The sequence below is a fragment of the Carlito syrichta genome, unplaced genomic scaffold (genome assembly GCF_000164805.1).
Source record: "Carlito syrichta isolate Samal-C Ts95f unplaced genomic scaffold, Tarsius_syrichta-2.0.1 Scaffold303211, whole genome shotgun sequence".
Classification (NCBI taxonomy): domain Eukaryota; kingdom Metazoa; phylum Chordata; class Mammalia; order Primates; family Tarsiidae; genus Carlito; species Carlito syrichta.
Window position 1 is genome coordinate 239,877 of NW_007247307.1, and position 23,130 is coordinate 263,006.

Sequence of the window (23,130 nt, forward strand, 5' to 3'; positions counted from 1 at the left end):
TAATATGTTGGCAAGAGCCTTTCTTCCATTCAAAGACTGGAAAAAAAAATCATTACAACAACTGAGATTGATGTCTATCTAAAACTTTTACTTTGGAAATAAGTCCAAAATGAAATAGAGAAGGTAAGTATGACACAAAATTATGTCGCTCTGCATAAATTCAAACTTGATGGCTCTACTTCAATCCTGTATCCTTCAATGTTCATTGATAGAATTAATTATTATTTCTACAAGGTACCACACCATTGTTTATCTCTCCTACTTGGGATGGCATCAGTATCTTCACTGATTTTAAATTTTTTTTTTTTTTTTTTTTTGAGTCGGAGTTTCACTCTGTCACCCAGACTGGATGACCGCAGCCTCGACCTGCTGGGCTCTGGCGATCCTTCCGCCTCAGCCTTCCAAGCAGCTGGAACTACAGGCGCGTGCTACCACGCCCGGCCGATTTTTTTATTTATTTTTGAGATGAGGTCTCACCAAGTTGCCCAGGCGGGTCTCAAACCCGCGGGCTCAGGCAGTCCACTTACCTCAGCCTCCCAAGGTGTGGGATTACAGGCTGAGCCACTGAGCCCGGCTTGATTTTAAATTTATCTCATCCTTAGGTTGGGGAATTTGCCTCACATGACTCAGTAGTCCTTAGGACCTTAAAAGACAAAAAGCCCTTTGCGCAATCACAAAATTTTAGCATGGTGCCTTGCACACAGGAGGCAGACAGTAAACAAGTGTTTAATTATTTTATCTCAGTATGTCTCAGTGAACCTCAAGAACTTAGAGACTCATCTGCAGCACACATATAAAGTTATCCAAATTTATGTAGTGTGTTTTAAAATATGAATGTGTTTGATATAGATGCCTTTAATGTTTTCTTATGGTCTTTCCTGATGCTCTATGTGGTTGTTCATAAACCACAGAAAGTGATTTTGAGCTTGGAAATTTAGATACTGGTTTGGCCAAAGAATTACAGAAAAATGGTACGGGAAGACTTCCATTCCCATATTAACAATTTGCATATATGCGACTGCTTAGCCAGCTACAGTGCTGTCATCTGTTTAATGCCATTCCTTCTTAAAATATAGTGAGCCTAGAAAAATAGGCAGGAAGATGGGAGTGAAGGAGGGGAGGGAGATAAACAGTGTTGCAGGCCTCTTTCTCAAATATGGTTTTTGAAAACCTGTATTTATGAAAAAATAATTTAGGTCCATTAGAAAGTTGTTTGTAATGAAATGCTTTATCTGGTAAACAGAGTTTATTATCTCAGTCTTGTTTGAAAACAAAGTCTAATTCTGTGCAAAACATAACAGTATGTTATAGGCACCTAAATGAGAATTTGTTTTCTTTTTCATCTATTTTCATCGATTTATATCCTGAAGAAGGTTGAATTGTATATTATACAAGGTTCAAAAGAACCAAAAGGTATATTATGATATTGGATAAACAAGCTAATATTACTAATATCAGGATTTAGACTACAGATCTAAGAGGTAAGAGGTATGGCACTTATAACCCATTTGGTCATCATTTAAACTCTGCTTTGGGGATTTGATGACTTAGACTTTTCAAGCTGATTTCTTAGATCGGGATGCTTCCTTTGTTGAGGGCTTTCCATACCTGCGCTGAAGCCTAATTGCTGTCACTCTCACAGATCAGACACATGCTCTCCTTTTGACTAGCATTATGGAATGTAGCACCCAGCAGGCCCTACATCAGTGACTTCTTGCAGCAAGTAATACATAAGATTCCTCAAATAATTATGGTAAAATAGTAAAACCAGGAGAGATGAAGGCAATTATGACAACTTAAGTTTCCCCTTACTTGCCAATTCCGCTTGTGCTAATGAGTTGCTTCCTATGTGATTTTCCATATGACTCTTTACAGTATAGAAATCTATACATTGGTCTCAGTTTTTACTTTGGAGATGTGTTGATCCTTAAATCCCAACCTAATGTCATCTTTCAGTACTTTAATGTTAATCCATACTTTTTTATCTTTAAAAGTCTATAATTGGAAGCCCAACATAGAAGCAGTTGATGGGCCCATGGGCTGAACCAGTGCAGAGAACAGAGTGATGGTCTCTGGGTTTCTTGCACTTGTTGCTTATATCACAGAAGCTTGCCTAGACTTCCTAGGAAGTTACTGAAAAATTAGACTTCTAAGTATTTAGGCTATGGGGTAGTACTGTTAAGATACAATTGTTTTAAAATATCCTGCTTCTTGTTAAAGTTAGTTGTGTGTGTGTCTGTGTTGCAGGGACGTGCAATTTTTGCCAGTGGCAGTCCTTTTGATCCAGTCACTCTTCCAAATGGACGGACCCTGTATCCTGGCCAAGGCAACAATTCCTATGTGTTCCCTGGAGTTGCTCTTGGTGTTGTGGCGTGTGGATTGAGGCACATCACAGATACGATTTTTCTCACTACTGCTGAGGTATTGTGAAGTCCTCCAGGTTTGCCACGGCTATAAAGCAGGGGTCAGGGGTCCCCACCCCCCAGGCCACGGACCTGCATTGGACCAGTACTGGTCCGTGGCCTGTGGCCTGTTAGGAACCAGGCCACACAGCAGGAGCTAAGCCATGGGCGAGCAAGTAAAGCTTCATCTGTATTTACAGCCATTCCCATCACGCGCATTACCACCTGAGCTCCGCCTTCTGTCATAGCAGCAGCAGCAGCATAGGATTCTCATATGTGCTCGACCCTATTGTGAACTATGCATGCAAGGGATCTAAGTGCATGCAAGGGATCTAAGTTGCGCGCTCATTGTGAGAATCGAATGCCTGATGATCTGAGGCGGAGCTGAGGTGGTGGTGCTAGCGGGGAGTGGCTGCAAGGACAGACTAACATGAGCCATGAGGCTGGACAGACCGTCATAAACCAGTCGCCTGCGGACTCATATCAAAACAGTGATAGAAAAAAAGTGCACAGTAAATGTCATGTGCCCGCATCATCCCAAAACCATTATCCCTCCTGCCGAGTCCATAAAAAACCGTCTTCCACGAAAGCGGGCCCTGATGCCAGGGTTGGGGACCACTGCTATCAAGTACCAAGTGTGCTCAGCCTAGGTGATCTCATGTTTTATTTATCTAGCACTTTCAACCCATTTTTAGACGTAAAATCTGAAGAAGAGAAAATCTTTCCCAATGGAGAATTAAGGGGTAGGTGGCAGGTTCATATTGAGTCACTAGCAAGAGATTGTTCTTCAGTAGCTGGAAAAACTATGCTTTGATTTATTAAGAGGAATTCTTTTTTATCTTCACACATCAGATCAAATTCTGTGACAGTAAAGAGACGAGTAGAAATATTGTTTCTGGCCGGGCATGGTGGCTCAGGTCTGTAATCCCAGCACTTTGGGAGGCTGAGGTGAGTGGGTTGCCTGAGCCCGCAGGTTCCAGACCCACCTGGGCAACTTGGCGAGACCTCATCTCTACAATAAATAAAAAATCAGCTGGATGTGGTAGCGCATGCCTGTAGTTCCAGCTGCCTGTAAGGCTGAGGAGGAAGGATCCCTGAGCCCAGCAGGTCGACGCTGGGGTGGCCGTGATTGTGCCACTGTACTCCAGCCTGGGTGATGGAGTGAGACTCTAACTCAAAAAAATATATATATTGTTTCCAAAAGACAATTAAGTGGTAAATATTTCTCCATTGAGAAACTTCTTAAATAATGTCTTTTTGAACGTTTAAAATGAAAGTCTGATATGGTATAGTGGAAGTGTTTATCATTTAGGGTTCAGTATAGCATTTCTGGTTTTCATACTTCCTCAATTATGTCCCATTCATTGTTTTCTTTGTCTCCTTTTCATCTCTCTTTTAACAAAGAGCTTTTTTTTCTAGCATTCACTTCCCCCCTACTTTTTTCCTCTCTTTGTCTTCTGCTTTGGAAGATCTTTGCTTGTTTCTGGTATCTTCACTCTAATCTTTAAGCAGAAATTAAATTAAAATAGGGAATTAGGTGTTTATAAAAATCATTAAAAGGACGGGAGAAGTGGGCTGTAGTCTGAGCCTTCAGGAAAGACTCTCAGAATATCACAGAGCAGGATCATTGGGGCATCTTGTGCTGCCAGGTATTGTGAAAGACCCGAGATCTTAGCCTACTTGCAAGCTACCAAGTTAGTCACAACTTCATAGATGTTGGCAGAGGACACGAAGCTCTTGGGGCAGATACAAAGGGCTTTTAGTCGTGGCACAGGAGATGTCATGAGCTTACCACAGTTAGTTCTCCGTGCCCTTCCCAAGCCTCAGCAGGATGCAGCAGCAGGTGGGCATATCTGTAAAATCATGAGCTTCTGATCGTCAGAACGTTCATCTGGTTGACATCATGTTGTCAGATTTGAACAGGATGCAGTTTGCGAATGAGAAACTTGAGCCACTCTTCAAATTTCTCTTAAACCACTGTACATTATAGTTAAACTGAACCAAGTAGAACTTGATTAGTAGTCTGATATTTTTATGTTGCTAACATGCGGTTTCCATTGTGAAGAGGAGCCTCAATAACATAGACAAAGATTCTTACGTTATTGATGTGGCCTGAGAAGCCTAGCCCTAGTTGGCACCGTCATCATTCAGATACCGGGACGCCGTGATGTCCTGCTCCCTTTTCTTCACAGAACTGATGCCAGCAGATATCTCGGGTTTTCTTTAACTTGAAAAATATTGTTAAACATAAGCGGCTGTCAAATTACTAAGAGAACATTTCAAAGTTGTTTTTGCATTAGGGAAAATGTAATCATTGCCTTAATACGCACAGCGTCTTTTTAGAGTAGAAACACTACTCATAGTCCATGTCTTCTTTCCTAAATAACTCTAGCTCCCTCTTGTGACAGATCTCATGAAAAGTATTTGCTATCCAGGAAAAGTAATAATCACTACCAACAAACTGAAGAAAAACAATTAAAATGTATTTCCATTTTCCATTCACAGAAATAATATTCTTAAAAAATGTGGCCTTGTCAACAGTGTTATTCTTATCATAGCTAGTGATTTCTCCGACTACATCTTTGGCCTCCCTACTGGTTTTCTCTTAGGCCTCAGCACGGCATTCCTGGTTTTCATAGTTCCTCAGTTATGTCCCATTCATTGTTTTCTTGTCTCCTTTTCGTCTCTCTTTTAACAAAGAACTTTTTCCCCTAGCATTTATTGCCCCCTCTACTTTGTTCCTCTCTTTGTCTTCTGCTTTTGAAGCTCTTTGCTTGTTTCTGGTATCTTCACTCTAATTGTGGCCGAATCTGTGTCTCTCTGTTCTCATCTTTTACCATACCTCCTGTTCCCTGCTGGGTAAGTTCCTGGAAGTATCCTGCTGTGTCTTAAACACAACACTCTTAAAACCTGACTTGTCACCTTCCCTTGCTTCGCCTGTGTTCACAGTTATTCCCAGGGTTGTAGTAATACCCCCTTTCCAAGCAGGCCCCGGAGCTTAGAAGCCTCATCCCATAGCCTTCAAGCACACCACGATGTGCACACCTGCATAATCAACTGCTTTCTCTCTTGTCACATGGAAAGACCTGAGGACTATTCTCCCCCAATTCAAGCCTGTCATTTAGGGTACTGCTTAAGTCTCACCTCATCCTTGAATCCTTTTGTGATAAGCCTGGCTCTTCCGGGTCTTTCGTCTTAGCCATAGCTGTCTTTATTAAACACCTTGACATTTAATTTTACTTCTCTCGAGAGCTTCATATTTTAAACAATTAAGTGTTGCCTCTATAATTAAGTTGCTCTATAATTATCTTCTTGAAAGAGTCTTCCATATACCTTCTTTCAAAGCTTCAGTAGCACTGAGCACAATGCTAAGCACAAAGCAGAAACTTAACAAATACTTGTTGAGCTGAATTAAATAGAACTAATCATGTATCTTAGCAGAAGATAGATGAGTAACTGCCACAAACATCCACTGCCAGAAGGCCTAAAAAAGAAGAAAGTCTTTTTTGTCTAGATTATATTTTGTAGTTAACAGAAATAACATTTGGGAGATCTAGATGAATTTTGTTTGGCAGCCTCAATTTTTTTTCCTGAAATCTTTAATAAAAGATGAGAGACTGGAGCAATCCGAAGAGAAACAGGAACATCGGCAACCTCAAATATAACAACTGCTAGGAGCCCTATTGAAAATACCAGTCACGTCTCATGGACTGGCACCAAGCACAAAACACATTTCTGGACATTTTTCTGCCATAAAGAGAGTGTTGGCTTTCCTGGCATTGGGACATTCTTCTGGACCCCTGATGAGAGCACAGAGTACTCCCCTGGGTCAGCCTGCCTGGCCCTGTGTGGTCTGTAGTGCAGCTGGGCAGCAGGCTTCTCACCTGCTGCTCACACCTGGGAGATAAACCTGTGCCTCCTTTCCCCATGCCACTCCTGAATCACCTGCTGGCGTCCTCTCATCTACCCCGATCCACTCCCTTCTGACGTCTTCCCAGGGGACACTTGGGATAATACCATTGACATCTTTTGGAAGGACCTTTGACTCACTTAAGTTGCTGGGTAACTGAAAATCCAGCCATCATCGCATTGTCAGAATAAACAGAGATTATTTGGAATCAGCCACAGTGTCACTGGAGATACTCAAGTCCCATGAAAGGCAGCACATGGCTTTTGAGTGAATGATTCAGTGGAGGAGATTGAGGCTAGGACTTGTGCACGTTCTCCTCCCCCACCCCCAGAACCCCCCTCTCACACTTTAGTGGGGCCCCCATGGTCACCTATGTGCTGCTTGATTCTTCCCCAGTTTCTCCGCTCCCCCTTTGTGTGACAGGCACACGAGGAGAGTTTGGCCTCAGAATGGTTCTTCTTAGCTGTCTTCTGACTCTTCCCCATCTCTTTAAAATGACATTTGTGTAGCATTCTAGAGAAGAAACAATGGTTCTGAAGGCCAGCAGTGTGCTAGTGGTGGGAGGCACAATGTATGTATCATTTCACATAAGCAGTTGAAAAAAACTGAAGCTGATTGTTATAGAATTTGCCCCAAATCACATAGCTAAAAGGCTAATACATTTTAGAGCTAGGGCTGACACCAGAAGTTTTGCTTCCACTTTGCCATGAGGCTGCCTACTTGTTATTTTTAAAATAAAATAGCTAAGATTCATTGAACACTTATTTGGCAGACAGTGGTAAGTTCTTTGCTGTCATTTATTTTATTTAATCCTATGAGCCAGAAACTGTTATATATTCTGAGACTTATTCTGAGACTTATAAAAGTTAATTGAGTTGCCCAAATTCAGACAGACAGTAATGGGTGGGAATCAGGGTTCAAACATAGGTCTCCTCACACCAGAGCCTGAACCATCAGCCACCAAGCTATTACAACTTTTCAGCATCTCGCTACCCATTTTTTTTTTCTTATCTAGTTAAATAACAATACTGGATATCCATAAAAGTTTTTGCTTTTACATCTAACAAGTTTCCACTGATTTAAACCACCACAAATCCTTTGCATAACAAGAATTAAGAAGATTTTTTTAATGTCGTTTCAGTTCAGTGGTTTGAATTTAAATGGCCTCAATCATTGTTTTAAGTAATTCTCCACCAAATCTACCTTTCATTTCTCTTCGTGACATTTCAGTAAGATCCCATGATTTACAGGTCACTCATTCTTTCAACAATTGTTAAGTACCTGCTGTGTGTTAGGCATTATTCTGAGTGCTGAAGACATGCCAGTGAACAGTAATTAAACATCTGCCCCGTTCAAGGTTGTATATCCAACCCAGATTCAGGTCCTCTCCCGGCAGGACAAGAGGTCTACAGTCGCAGGTCGGGAAGGCCCTGCTTCTCTTTCACCCTTCCTCTGACACTAGCTCTCGGGAGGACTTGGGGGAGTGTGCGGCTAGTCTCTGAGAAACCTCCTCCCCCTTCTCACGAAGGCCTGCTTCTTCAGATGTGCTGGAGATAGGCAGGAAGGGTATGTGTCAACTCTCCACTGTTTTAGGCCATCAGGCCCTCTGTGGCCGGGTTCACACCTGGCTCGCTCTCTCTCAGGACCCACTCGAGGGTTCAGAGGCCCCTTACTTGGGGGTCTGGCTTCGGTTTAGCCTCCTCGCCCACCTTTGGTCACCCAGGAAGCCGGGGCCTCCTCAGCTGTGACCACTTGGCGGTGGAAACTCATGTGTCCATGCCAGATCCGCCAAAGGGAACACAGACCGCTCACGGCTGCCGCAGCGCCTCCCCGTCCCACTCTCTCCTCCGCTACTTGAGTTCGCCTGTCTGCAACTGCTCTGGACACGTGGGGAGCAGAATGCCAGTCTCTCCTTGAAGCTGGGTGGTGATGTATCATGTAGTCAAGTCTTAAAACTTTGTAACTAGAATATTACAATTAGATGCTTGCTAGATAACACACAGCACATTCATCATCAAAACATTAAAAGCAAAAACATAAGCCTAGTACCCACTCAGAAGAGCAGAAGGGAAGAAAAGATCACTGCACAACTCTCCGGGCCAAGTCAGGGCTCCAGCCACGTTCCCCATCTCTCCCCTTCTCAGCCTCTGGGAGGGGGTGCCGTGGTCGTAGGGTGGCAGGACTGGCTTCCACCTCTTAGGCTCTGCAGGAGGAGGCCACACTGTTCTGTGGCTTCCTGAGAGTGTGGAGCACCTACTGCCTCTTTGGGCTCCAGTTTGGGCCCTGGCTACTAATTCTGGAGCAGAGGAAAACATTAGTCAACATCCTGTTGCAAAGGCAAGAACCAGTGAGTGAAGTGATGGGAGATTATAAGACTGGGCTCAAGACTCTGCGAGTCACCCCCCCCCCGCCTCTGCCTCCATGCCCTTGGTCAGAAGTCCTCCATCACCCACAGGGTTTTATCCAAGCTCCGCTTCCTGATTTCGCCGCTGCCCCACCTCAGACACCACCTCAGACGCTGGGGCCCACACTCCCCTGCGTGGCCCCAAGTGCCCTCCCTGTTCTTCCGCCTGACTCCCACTTTTCCTTGGAGCCCCTCTCCACCGTGAGGCGTCCACACCTGTCCTCCCTCTGGGTTCCTGGACACGCCTCCTTGTTGCTGACCTGGGGGCTTCTCTTCCTGAGTTCTCTTTTTCTTCCTCTTCCCTGTGACCTTACTAAATTGGAAATGTCTCTTTTTTAAACTTCTCCGCAGTGTTATTCTTGTTGAGAGTCCTATATATTTGCTGATGGCAACAAAACAATATTTTGGAAATAATTTTATGATTTAAAAATCTAAGAGATACTAAGAAATACTGAAAGAGCTCTTAATTTCAGTTATTCAGAATGTGCAGATCAAGGTGTCCCACTCCCTCTCTACATCTACATTTCTGTTAAACAAAGATTCAGCTATAAGTGATTTAGATCCACCCCACCTAGAAACTTAAAGTCTTAGATCTGGAGGGAACTTCAGGGTTGCTAGGGTGGCCTTAGGGGTCAGTGGAGAATTTAACGTCTTTGATTCAGAATTAGGAAGCAGCTGGGGACAGCAGTAGCCAAGGCTAGTCAGGTGATTCCTATCATCCAGAGTCTGTGAGAGATGAAAATCCTGCTTGTAAGGAGACTCTGCAGTGACTTTCTCAGCCTCCTGCCCTGTCCCCTGTGCAGGAACCCATGAGCTGGGGTGGCGGCATGCTTGGCCTCAGCGACCCCCCCCATATGTTCAGGGTCTTTTCTCACTGCTCTATCCTGTTCCTCCTCATTCTTTCTTACTCTTCTTTTTCCCGTTCCCCTAATGTATCGATTGAGGATACAAGTATCCAGCATTTCATGGTATAGAGAGAAAGAACTGGTCTAAGTGACACCTGGAATCCATTCCCATCTTTTTTTTTTTTACCAATTATGTGATCCCAACATATGTGACTAAACCTCTCTGGGCTCAACTTTTCATTGATAGAAAGGGAGATGAAATGAGATGATCACATTAACGTGGCTGGTTTCTGTATACCACCATTATATGTGACCATTCACTTAGTTATTTGCATAACCACCACATTGTATGGTGTGAAGTATAAACGTTCTTTCTTTCTTTTTTTAAGGTTATAGCTCAGCAGGTGTCAGATAAACACCTGGAAGAGGGCCGGCTTTATCCTCCCTTGAATACCATTAGAGATGTGTCCCTGAAAATTGCAGAAAAGGTAAAACCATGCTTGTTCAAGCTTCATTGTTTTTCCTTCCTTCTCTTGCTAAATATGTAGATTTAAATGTTGAAAATCTGCTCCTTGAGATGTGTATCTGTATCAGCTTACTGTGTCAGAAGTCGGAAATGGGGCACGATGACTTGGAAGAGCTTGGGAATTACAATTGATGCTGAGAGAGGAATGGAGGAATTCTGCTGAGCCATTGATTATCCTGTCAGTCGTGTTTTTCCTATAACTTAAATAACTCGATAGGGTTCTCTTTCAGACTGGTTCCACCCATTTTGCCTTTTTAAAGTTGTTCTTTCCCATATCACACTTGTGGTAACGGCTAACATATCGCAGACATGTTAGAGAGACACTTCGTCCTCGAGCCACTTCCCTGTGTGTCCTTTTGATGGACGGCATGTTACGTGACTAAGATTACAACTGAGGATACCGGCAGAAGGCAAAACCGTGAGGGCAAAGGGCTCCAAAGCTGTGGGGGTGGCAGACGTGCTGTCCAGGGAGTCAGCCAAGGAGAACCTAAAGGCAGGGAGGTTTCCGCAGCACAACAGAGACACACGGCCTTCGTGGCAGTGTGCTTGTGTTTGTCTGGTCGGGCTGGCACAGCCACAGACTCATTAAGCAGCATGGGCTAGTTTTCTCACGTTTCGGGGACCGCACGTCCCAGCAAGATGTCCGCAGGTCTGGGTTCTTCTGAGGCCTCTCTTCTTGGCTGGCAGACGACCGCCTTCTTACTGTGTCCTCACCTGGTCTTTTCTCAATGTGTGTACCCCGCTGTGCGTCGATATGTCCCCTTCTTACAAGGACACCAGTCACACTGGATTAGGGCTCGCCCACGTGGCCTCATTTGGACTGATTCATCTCCTTGCAGACCCTTTCTGTGATACAGTCACATTCTGAGGTCCTAGTGGTTAGAGCTTCAACGTATGCATCTGAGGGGGACACAGTTCAACTATAACAATAGTTATATGTTTAAGCTGCGATTTCTTTGCCTCAGCCCTCTGGACTTTGGGCTAGATAACTCTGTTGTGAGGACTGTCTTGGGCATGGTACCATGTTTGGCAGCATTCCTGGCCTCTGCCCACTACATATAGTAGCATCTGCACTGTTGAGACAACCAAAAATATTTCCATACATTGCCAAGTGTCCCTGTAGGGAGCAGATTGCTCCTGGTTGAAGATCACTAGCATAAGGTATTAGCAGGTTTATCTAAACAAGACCATTTAAGAATCACATATTGTTATTTATCTTATTGATTGAAAGTAGATTCTTCAAAAAGCAAGCAATCCTTCAAATAACTTTAGATAATAAACTGCTTGGTTATCTATTTTTGAAAGAGTATGCTCATATTATCTGTTAATATGTGTCTACTACTCTTTTTTTCTGGAGTTGGGGCCTTACTCTGTTGCCCAGGCTGGAGTGCAGGGACGTCATCATGGCTCACTGCAGCCTTGACCTCTGGGGCTCAGCTGATCCTTCTGCTCAGCCTCCCAAGTAGCTGGGACTACAGGTGCATCCCACCACACCAGGCTAATTTTTAAAATTTTTTGTAGAGACAAGATCTCGCTGTGTTGCCCAGGCTGGTCTTGAGCTCCTGGGCTCACGCAGTCCTCTCACCTCCACCTCCCAGAGTGCTGGGATTACAGGCATGAGCCACTGTGCCTGGCCTACATCGACTACTTTCTAGTTAGTGTGAACGATTAATATACAGAACAGCATAATATCATTTTGAGTTCGTTTGAGGATGCAAATGAAGAGGAATTAGCATATGATTACAGGAGAAAGTAAGAAAGTAGGGACAGAAGAGAGGAGTGCAGAAAGATGCAGATATGACACTTGCTGGGCGCTCAGACCGAAGTGAGGACATCAACAAAGAACCAGCTTTGGGGGGAGGATCATGTGCGTGGACGGCGTGTGTGTGGTGCCAGTGGCACTCTCAGAGGCACATTTCCAACAAGTGGATGGACGTGACTGGAGCCGAAGCAAGACTGCGGAGTCATCTGCATGTGGTGACAGGTGACACCCCAGGAGTGGCGGGGCTGCAGAGAGCAAGTACAGGGGGGAACAGAAACTGAGGACAGGTTAGGGTTTAGTCCTGTGTCTGGAAGACAGAAGGAGGATGCTGGTTAAGAAGAAAAGGGGTCAGGATTTTAGGCAGAGTCTCCCCACAGAGCAGCATGCCAGAAATCAGAGACCAGACAGTTTAGTGTGAGGGTGGAAGCTGAGATCAGCAGGACTGTATCTGGGAGAGGAAGACAGATGGGGACTTCTACCTGGTGCTTAGCAAGTGATCACGAGAGATGTTTACGAAAGAGATGTCAAGAAGCCAAGAGAACAGGTCGTCAGGGAGAATTAGGCCGGCAGAGCAGCACAAGCCCTTCCTCCAGAGAGTTTGGCATTGGCAGGAGAGAGTGAAGATGTCGCGGGAGAGGGGCCGTGGCTGTGGTGTGCCTGGGAGCAGAACGAGGAGATGAGCAGCCGCTGGCTGTGCCAGCCATGCCCAACCGTGCTGTGTTGCAAAGTTAATACAGGCTTGAGGGTCTTCTCGAGGAGGTGGGCACGTCCACCACTGAATGTGGTGCTTGTGGCATAGCTCAGTAGCTTTCCAAAATAATTTAATGGGACACTTGAAATGGTTGGATTTTGTGTGAATTACACCTCAACAAAACTGTTTAATAAGTAATAGTGCCACATTATAGACACTTTGGAAAACAGAGAAGAGGAAAATAAACAATATTCTACATTCCTAATATAGGCATCATTATTTTTCATGTGTTTGTTTCAAGTCTTTTAAAGAAATTTGTTTGCTCTATTTTCTAGCATCATAGTTTTGGTGTATACACACTTTTACTTCCTGCATTTTCATAGCTATTTCTTCACAATACAGTACAATATTTATAACCAGAATTGTTCATAAATGCATAAATTTTACATTGAAAAGAGCTATTTAATCTTTCTAATACTCTTCAAATTCAGACTTAACCCAATAAGTCATTCTTACAAAAAGCTGCTCACTGACTGCTTTTTATAACTGGTGTGAATTAAATAGTGCATATGGGGTGATTAATTTTGACAAGAAGGAGAATCCATTTTTCTCAAAGAAACTAAGGGAAGAGCAGAAGCATGAAGAATCAGAGGAGGGAGTTTGAGTTGGTGAAAAGGGAAAATGTCGTTTTCTCTGAGTAACTGGAATTTTCTCAGTAGAGGGATGAGAGTCAAATGGAGATTTAAAGACAAGGGAAGGTTTGGAACTGGCTTTCTGGAACCATGAGAGGAAGTTTTTCCACCTGGACCTCTTAGGCTCAGGCTGTCTTTCAGACTCAGCCTCCTGAGTAGGGGAGACTACAGGCATGCACCACCACACCCAGCTAATTGTTTTGATTTTTTGTAGAGATGAGGTCTTGCTATGTTGCCCAGGCTGGGCTTGAACTCCTGGCCTTAAATGATTCTCCCACCTTGGCCTTCCAAAAGAGCTAGGATTACAGATGTGAGTCACCACACCCAGCCAAGAGGAAGTTTCTTTTTTTAAAAAAAGAAGTAAAAGTATAATGTGCAGGTTAGGAAAAGTATGACACCACAGAAAACCTGTGCATGGTTCCAGGATGTAGGGCCGTGGAAGGAGAAAGCCAGTATGGAGGGACCAGAATTGTGTGTGTCACACAAAATGTGAAGATGGGGTTCTGTGAAACTGACAAGGAGCACAGACCCTGCCTGCAGATCAGGGTCAGGAGATGCTGCCATAAACAGAGACCATTTGGCGGGGACAGTGGTCAGATCAGGAGTTCTTGGAAATTTTAGGTTCTCACTTAGCAGGACTGTTTAGGTATTTGGGGTTCAGTTAGTTATCAGTCAGATCATGTCAAGACATTTAACACTGGCTTCTCTGAGAAATCCTGGGGTGATCGTACTTGCATAAATCTTCACTCCTCAAATGCTTTCATTTCTGGAAGCCTTTTCCCTCTCACTATGTGATTTATAATTGCTCTTCATTTTATATCTTCGTCTACATGTGCTTTTGTTATAATGCACTTAAGGTTTTGGAAACAGGCAATTATATAAATTAAAATCTGTTGCCGGGCTTGGTGGCTCAGCCTGTAATCCTGTGCCTTTGGGAGGCTGAGGTGAGTGGATTGCCTGAGCCTGCGGGTTCGAAACCCGCCTGGGCAGCCAGACCTCATCTCTACAATAAATTAAAAAATCAGCTGGGCATGGTAGCGCATGCCTGTAATTCCGGCTACTCGGAAGGCTGAGGCGGAAGGATCGCCGGAGCCCAGCAGGTCGAGGCTGCGGTGGCCGGGAGCGGCCAGTGCACTCCAGTCTGGGCGACAGAGTGAGACTCCGACTCAAAAAAAAAAAAAATTAAAATCTGTTAAATAAAAACTTCTGCTGGCTTGGGTTCACTATCACCTCTATTTATTAAAATAATTAATATTCTTTTCTATATCTAGATTGTGAAAGACGCATACCAAGAAAAGACAGCCACCGTTTATCCTGAACCACAAAACAAGGAAGCGTTTGTCCGCTCTCAGATGTATAGCACGGATTATGACCAGATTCTACCTGATCGTTATGCTTGGCCCGAAGAGGCCCAGAAAATACAGACCAAAGTTGACCAGTAAGAAAATAGCCAGCATTTCTAACTCTGTTCAAGGTCTTGCGCTCTTTCATAAGTTTTAGAGGTTGGAATCTTTTATAATGATTTCATAATATGCTTAGATTAGGATAACTTTAACATTCTAAAAATTTATGGAAGAATATTGATATAAATTAGGGCAAACATCACATTAGACAATTTTGCTTCATTTGCCTTCTGGTTATTTATGGTTTCTATCTTAATGATTCTGCCTAAGTTCTCTTTAAAAGCTGTTGTACCTACTACTGAGAAACTCATTGTTTTTATATAGGAAACCAATTGGAAGACCAAAATTAGTAATAAATTGATATGATCAACATTAAAACCCATACTTCCTTTGTTGACCACTTTGTTAAAATTTACTTTTTAAAATAAATGTAGAAATTAATTCAGGCATAGCTGAACTTTTGCTAAACAGAAATAACACTACTTTGTTGCCTAGAGAGTGATAACTTCTCAGGTATTTTTATTCCAGTACTAGATTATATTTGTTATTTTGGGGCAAATGAATTCTAACATTTCTAAGAAAGATCACTGCTGTTTACAATGCCTTGTGCAGCCTTAGATTTTAATATTCTTTTGTCGTTATTACATCTTATAGAGCAAAGCTGTTACCACCTTGGTTCTCAGCCAGAAATCCCTCCTGAAAGCGCCTTTATTTCCCCCTGACCGAATGGCCTATCCTTTAGCCACCATGCTGTTGCTACTGGCACGTGGCCTGTGGCCCCTGTCCAGAGGTGGGTGCCTTCGGTTCGGCACAGCCTGAGCAGGGAGAAGGGCTGAGAGCTTGCAGTGCAGGTCCTGAGAAACCGTGCTCTTGAGACAAGGATTTTGGGATTCAGAAGACCATGGTTCCCAGACAAGCAAGGTTCCTACTTGAGAGACCTGCCATAGTGGCTCCTTGATTAGCTCAGGTAACACAGCTCACTGTGTTATAATAACCTCACTTTCTTCTGAGTTTGGAGAAAGTTTTATAACTTCATTCCAAGTGTCAGAAGTTATCTTTACATCAGATATTAAAATATTCTAATTACCAAGACCATTCTATTAGAAAAAATAGTTACATCTTCAGATTGGATTAATTTGCTTTAGACATTAGTGTTAGAACTCTCATGTGCAATAACATTTGCTATTTATTTGTAGAATTTCTGTTTTTGAAGTAATGCTTTAAAAGAGTATAAGAAGATGTTCAAGATAAACTATTCCATAAAACGATTTTATAGACGGTTGAGGGTGACACACATTGTTTTAGGTATGAGCAGAAGGGGGTTGGGGCATTTCTGAAGCTGACGTATAGTCAAGAGTTTTCTCAATCTAGTTATTTGGCAAATATTCAGAATGTCTATCTATTTCTTTTCAGTTTCTGTGGTTGTCTTATAGCTCTAACTAAATGTATTTACCTATGCAAAAGATTTATTAACGCGTAGAAAAAGCGAATGAATAAAATTATAAAATAATTGTCTTTTTTCTTAAAGTATTGTTACGTTGTAATGTTGAGTCTTGGGACCATATGACAAAAAGTATCATGAATTTGTAAACTAGTCTAGTAACTGCTAATCTCAGAATGGAATTCACCATGTAATACATATGTAATCCTGTGTGCTGGACACTGTGATGTGTGAACTACTTCCTTGTGATGAAACAAGCATTAGATAGTTACTTCCTAGGTGTCAAACATTCTACATACATTATTTTAATTTAATGTAATGTCCTTATGAAATTGATATTTTAAGTAACTTGCCAGGTCCACAGAGCTAATAAGTGAAGGAGGTAGGCTTTAAACCCGTGTTTATTTTTCTAGTTTGTTTGCCTTTCACGAAGCTACAGCATAGATAGCTCTCTCCCATGTGTAATTTTAAATTTTCCAGTGGCTTCATTAAAAAAACATAAGTGTAATTCATGCTGATAATACATTTTATTTAAACCAGTATATCCAAAATATTATCATTTCTACATGTAATCAGTATAAAATTACTAATGAGATATTTTACATGATTTTGCTTATACTAAGTTTCAAAATCCAGTACACTTTTGTTTCAGTTCGGTTCAGATTAGCCACAAGTGCCCAATCGCCACATCTGGTCAGTGACCCCTGTATTGGACAGTGCAGGGCTAGGGGAACAGTTGTCTAACAACAGCTCTAATGCTGCATTTCCATGAGAGAAGCGGAGTGTAACACTAGGGAAGTGTTTGCTCAGAAATATTGTGTAAATAGTGTCTCAATAAAGTAGATAAAAGCCAAATTTATGCCAGCCCCTCTTCATAAGCCAGCCATGTAAATTAGAAAGGGTGCATAGCCAAGAATAAGAGAACGTATTTCTATGACAGTCTTTTCTAGAATATGCCCACTTTGCTCTTAACGGAGAAAACACCAGATGTTCCGGGGGCACATGAAAGGAATAAGGTACACAGTGAGTGGGAGAGATTGGGGAGGAGAAGAGGCGTTCATGCGGCAACTTGAAGGGGGGGGAAGGCAGTAGCAGCTCGCTGGGCGTGTGGGAGAGCAGGAGGGCGTTGGGAGAAGGAAGCGTTTCAGGCAGAAGACGAAGCCAGTGCAAACATCATAAGGCAAGAGGGAGAACAACATGAACTGAAAAGAAAATCGCAGACATTTCCTTCATAAACACAGACGCAAAAATCTTAAACCACCAGCCAAGCAATTTCAAAGTGTGCATCATGATCAAGTGTGGCTGATCTTGGAATGCAATGACTTTACTACCAGCAAATTGAGCCAATGATTCTCATATTAAAAGAGTAAAGGAAGAAAATCACATATTTATCTCTACAGATGCAGGGAAAGTATTGAGTTCAGCATTTATTTATGATTTTTATAAAACTCTTAGCAAACTCAGAAGGAAATCTTCTTAACTTGATTATTACACTCTAGAGAACTGTTCGACTCATTCCCTCTAAGGTCAGGCACAAAGCAAGCAGCCCACTACTGTTACTGTTTAAGATCAGCTAATTGCAAGTCATAGGCAAAACTGTGGGAAAGGAAAATAAGTACTGGGGAGAGGAGAACCTGTTCAGTAAATGGTGCTGGGAAAACTGGCTGACCACATGCAGAAGGTTGAAACAAGATCCCTGCCTATCCCCATACACAAAGATCAGCTCTAAATGGATCAAAGACCTAAATGTAAGACCTCAAACTATAAGAACCTTAGAAAATGCAGGAGATACCCTGATGGAAATTGGAACTGGCAACCAGTTCCTGATCAAAACCGCAAGCGCCCATGCCATAAGAGAAAAGATAGACAAGTGGGACCTCTTCAAACTGACAAGCTTCTGCAAAGCCAAAGAAACCATCAGGAGAGCAGGGAGACAGCCCCAAGACTGGGAAAAAATATTTGCCAACTGTATGTCCGACAAAAGCCTAACATCTGGGATCTACAGAGAACTCAAACGTGCCTAAAAGAAAAAAAAACCAGTTCCATTACAAAGTGGGCAAAAGATACGAATAGACAGTTCTCAAAAGAAGACACACAAGCCGCCAACAAATACATGAAAAAATGTTCAGCCTTACTAGTCATAAAAGAAATGCAAATTAAAACTACACTGAGGTACCACCTAACTCCAGTCAGGATGGTCATCATCAATAACTCAAAAACAACAGATGCTGGAGAGGATGCAGCGAAAAGGGAACACTTCTACACTGTTGGTGGGAGCATAAACTAGTGCAGCCACTGTGGAAACAGTGTGGTGATTCCATACGACCCTATGGGAAATATACCCGGAAGAACTCAGATGACTCTATAAAATAGATACCTGCACACGTGTGTTTATGGCAGCATTTTTCACAGTAGCAAGAACATGGAACCGACCATGCTGCCCATCAAAAGAGACTGGATTAAAAAAATGTGGTGCATATACGTGATGGAATGTTAGGCAGCCATAAAGAAGAACAAAATCATGAACTTCACTGCAGCCTGGATGGACTTAGAGTCTATAATACTGAGCGGTCTTTCACAGAAACAAAGAACTGAGTATCACATGCTCTCACTCATGGGCAGACCTGGAAGGATTAACGTCACAGTACAAGAGAATGATGGGCAGTGGCGGGAGACTGCTGGGAGGGGAGTGGGGAAGTGGGATTCGCCGAGTGGGAATCTGCCTGGGGAGGGGGGACACGCCTCATCAACAAGGGGGCACCTGCATCATGGACATTTGCATGCCTAACCCTGACTTGCACCCCCACATCTTTAAAATAAAAAATTAAAAGAAAAAAGTCAACAAAAATACCATGAACAAAAAAAGAAAATAAAAATAAGTAATAGGTGTGCGAAGTGGTAGGGAAGAGATAATACTGCCGTTTTTTTGCCAACAACATCGGCATAGGCAACCAGCAGCATTACAAACTCTTAGCGTTCGTAAGAGAATTCAAGTTTACCATATACAGAATCATCCTTAAAAATAATTAGCATTTCTCTATCCCTGCCATAATCAACTAGAAATTATAGACAAAGGCCTAACATCTAGGATCTACAAAGAACTCAAATGTGCCAAAAAGAAAAAAAAAACAGCCCCATTACATTTACATAACAACAGAAACGAAATGACACAATCCTCTATGAAGAAAAAAATGTAATTCTATTAAAAGAATCAATGGAGTGACTGTGCTCTTGATTACAGTGCCTTAATATTATTATAATGTTATAAAATTGTTATTTCTCCCTAGAAATAGTTCATCAATTCAGTGCAATCTTACATAGTCCAGATTAGACTGACTGCAGCTACACCTCCAAATGCCAAGGCTCATACAATAAAAGCATGTTTGCTTACATCATTATCCAGTGCAGTCAGCTGGGAGGGAGGGCCCTTCCATTTTGTAGTTCCACTGTCTCTGTCATGTGGCCTCCAAAGTCACCAGTAGGACAAGAAAACATAGACATCGTGCAGGGGGATTTATGGACAAGTTGTTTCTGCAACATCGGGCTGGCTAAGACTCAGTCCCTTGGTCCCAGTGGTACAGCAAGAGAAGCCGTGGTTCCAGGGCTACAGCTGAAACGAATTTGGGAAACAGCGTTGTCTCTACCACATATCCACTTTTTGATTGACGTTTCCAAGGAAGTGAATAAACTTACTCTACAATATGTAAGGGAAAAGAGAGACCCGTCTTGTATGTGTTCTTATAAGGCCTTGCTCTTACAAGAAGCACACAGAACTAAAGCTGTGACCCAGGCTCGCCCAGCATAACTTCTGATTAAAGTTCTCAGCCTCTCACCCTAGTTCCATGAGAGATGACATGATGTACCCTCTCTCAGAAAAAAATACATACTTACTTCAGTCTCTAGAGTTATTTTAAAAACAATATTCAGAGCTGGGCATGGTGGTATGTGCCTGTAGTCTCAGGCATATTTTGGGGGCTGAGGCAAAAGGACTGCTTGAGCCCCAGAGTTCGAATCCAGCCTGGGCAATGTAGCAAGACCCCATCTCCAAACAAACAAACAAACAAACTAGTCGGTATACAACCAAAAAGGAAATATATATATGCAGAAAAATATGGCCTCAGTCAGGAAGAAAAAATAACGCAAGTGTATTGACAGATCACCCAGATGCCTTATCATACAAGGCTTTAAAAATAACTGTTATGGTAATATTAATAAAATTAGAGAAAAAGAAAAAAGTGGAAGATGGATAACTTCGTCAGACAAGTTGAATATCTAAAGAATTGAATGTATACTCTAGATCTAAAAAAATAAAATAGCTGAAATTGAGAATGCATTGGATAGGTTTAACGGCAGACTGGAGGGGTAGAGGATCAATGACCCGAAAAGCAGGTTGTTAGAAATTATCCAAATTGAAGTACAGAGAGAAGAAAAAGGGAAAGAGAGAGAAAATGCTGCCAAAAATTAAATGGTCAAATGTATGTGCTACAGGGTGCCAGAAGAGGAGGAGAGAGATACCGGGGTACAAATGTTGGAAGGGACAATGGCAAAGAGCTCTCTCCAATCAGTGAAAAATGTCAACGACATTCAGAGCTAGCAGCCCCATGCAGGAGCAACCCAAAGAAAACCACGCCCAGGAATGTCGCAATCACATGGCCGAAAACGCTTAAAAGCAGCCAAAGAAAACAGACACCCAGCAGCCCCAGCGGTGCGGCAGGCAGAGTGGCAGCAAACTTCTCAGCAGAAAGGTGAGAGGCAGTGGAAAGACATTCCTACAGTGCTGAGAGACACAGCTTGGGGCTCTGCCATAGAGAAAAGGCCTCGGGCCATTGCAGCAAAAGAAAAGCTGAGACAATTCACGGCCTGCAGGCCTGCACTTCTGCAGACACCAGAGGAAGTCTGGCCGAGGACGACCCTGGGTGGAAACATGGGTCACTGTAAAGGGTGACGGTCTGAGAAACAGACAACACCACTTTAAAAAGTGCTTGAGATGACTGTCTGAGACAAGTGGCAGCGCATTCAGTGTGCACAGACTGTGTGAAACAGGATGTGTGGCCAGAGCAGGACAAAGGGCGGAAGGGGGATGAACGGAATCGGACTGTTTGCGGCATGTATGGCACTCATGAAGTGGAACGTCATCAGTCCGAGGAAGGCTGCAGCAGGTCACGTGCCATGCCACGAGCAGCCTATGACCCTTACCCCCCCACACCCGATTAGCTCCTACTTCTTTCCCCTTTAAGGTACACTGCAGCGATTCAAGGAGTATCGTAACAAACTAAAGAAGCGTATTGTAGCCCCTAAAGCAACCACTACCAGTAATACAAAAAGGCCAGGCACGGTGCCTCATGCCTGTGATCCCAGCCCTTTGGGAGGCCTAGGCAACACAGCAAGACCATGTCTCTACAAACAAATAAAATAAGTTGGGTGTGGTGGTGCACGCCTGTAGCCCCAGCTCCTCAGGAGGCTGAGGCAGAAGGATCGCCCGCGCCCAGGAGGTCAGTGCTGTGGTGAGCCATGATCGTGCCACTGCCCTCCAGCCTGGGCGACAGAGTGAGATCCTGACCAAAAAATAATGATACGTGAAGCTAGAGTAGAAAATGGGTAGAGGAAGTTAGTTGGAGTAATTTAAAAATACTTGACCCATCCAAAGGAAGGATGCCAGAGGAACAAAGAACATATAGTAACAGCTAACTCCTGGGATAAATAGAAAACAAATAGTGGGGCAACCCCTTTGGGCCCCCTCCCGCTGTGGGAGCTTTTCTGTTCTCAACAAATCCTGCTTTCTCACAGGGAAAAAAAAAAGAAAAAAAGAAAACAAATAGCAAGATGGTAGATTTAAGCCCAGCTTTCTGGTAATTACGTAATGCAAATGAACTAAATACTCCAGTTTAATTGCAAAGATTGCCAAACTGGATATTTTTTAAAGACCCAATTATATGCTGTTTATGAGAGACATACCTTAAAAATCATGACACAAAAAGATTGAGAGTAAAAGAATGGGGGGAAGATGCCTCATTAAGTCCATCTGTAAAAGAAAAGCAAAGGGGCATTACAGATATTTACATATACCTCAATGTACATGTCACTCCCAAGGACACATGGGTTACGAAGGTAGCACAAAAATTAATTGATAAAGCAAGCAGTGCTAGGAAAATGATTAGAACTGTCTTCGAAATGGAGAAAATTAAAGCTGGAGCCCTACCTTATACTATATGAAATGGTAGATGCCACATGGATTAAAGACCTAAATACGAATGGTAAAAAGTATAAAGTCAACAAAAATTAATGTAGCAAAACATGTTTGGAACCTCATAAGCACAACCATGAGGTGAAATCCTTGCGGATACGTTATACAGGAGGAAGGGAAAGGCTTCAGTGGATCAAATGGCTACTGTCAAAAGATAGCGTGAAGGGTGAGGAATTCCAGGACTATAGGATGGGTGGTCACTTCCAGCAGAGATGCAGACATCCAGAAGAATCTTTTAGGTTTGAGGTTTTGATTCTCAGCTCAAGGCACAGTCAGAAAGCCAAAATAATCCCCATGTTTTTGCTGACAGAGTTTCTTCTCTCTTACTAGCTATAAGGCTAAATAATTGGGAACCTAGGCCATACTTAACCTTACAGGCTGACAAATTATACCATGAGTAAATTCGCATCCTCACTAGGCCTTGTATGTAAAAGATACAGAGTATCGACCAAAGATCAGTAGGGCCCTGATTTGGAATTGGGATCCAAGTAGAGATTTGGAGGACTCACAATATCCTGACATAGCATAACCCACAGTCCAGGTTTGAGAACTGGAAGTCCTGTGTCCCAGGAGACCTCCCTCCTCCCTACCACATCCCAGGCAAACCTAGATAGTTGACACATCCTTGCTTGCTAACCAAAATAGGAGCTCTTCCTGTCTAAAGAGGCTGTTAGCACCTTGCTTGAAGATCCCGTAAAGACCTCAGGTGAGGTAATACAATTTACCCCACGCTCCCCTCCTATTCTCCTCATCATCTCTGTTCACATAAAATCAGATCTCGGCAGGGTGAGGGGCTCTGGTGGCAAACCT

At 43.0% G+C, this 23,130-nt stretch overlaps 1 protein-coding gene across 1 annotated transcript in view; it reads left to right on the forward strand.

The window, feature by feature from the left end:
* Positions 1-16,145, forward strand: part of ME1 (malic enzyme 1) — a 176,713-nt gene extending 160,568 nt beyond the window's left edge. Inside the window, exons 11-13 of the mRNA XM_008058099.2 lie at positions 2,248-2,421; positions 9,951-10,049; positions 14,504-16,145. Of these exons, the coding sequence (XP_008056290.1) occupies positions 2,248-2,421; positions 9,951-10,049; positions 14,504-14,674 (444 nt within the window). The 3' untranslated portion in view covers positions 14,675-16,145. The remainder of the gene's footprint in view (positions 1-2,247; positions 2,422-9,950; positions 10,050-14,503) is intronic.
* Positions 16,146-23,130: the final 6,985 nt, after the last annotated feature.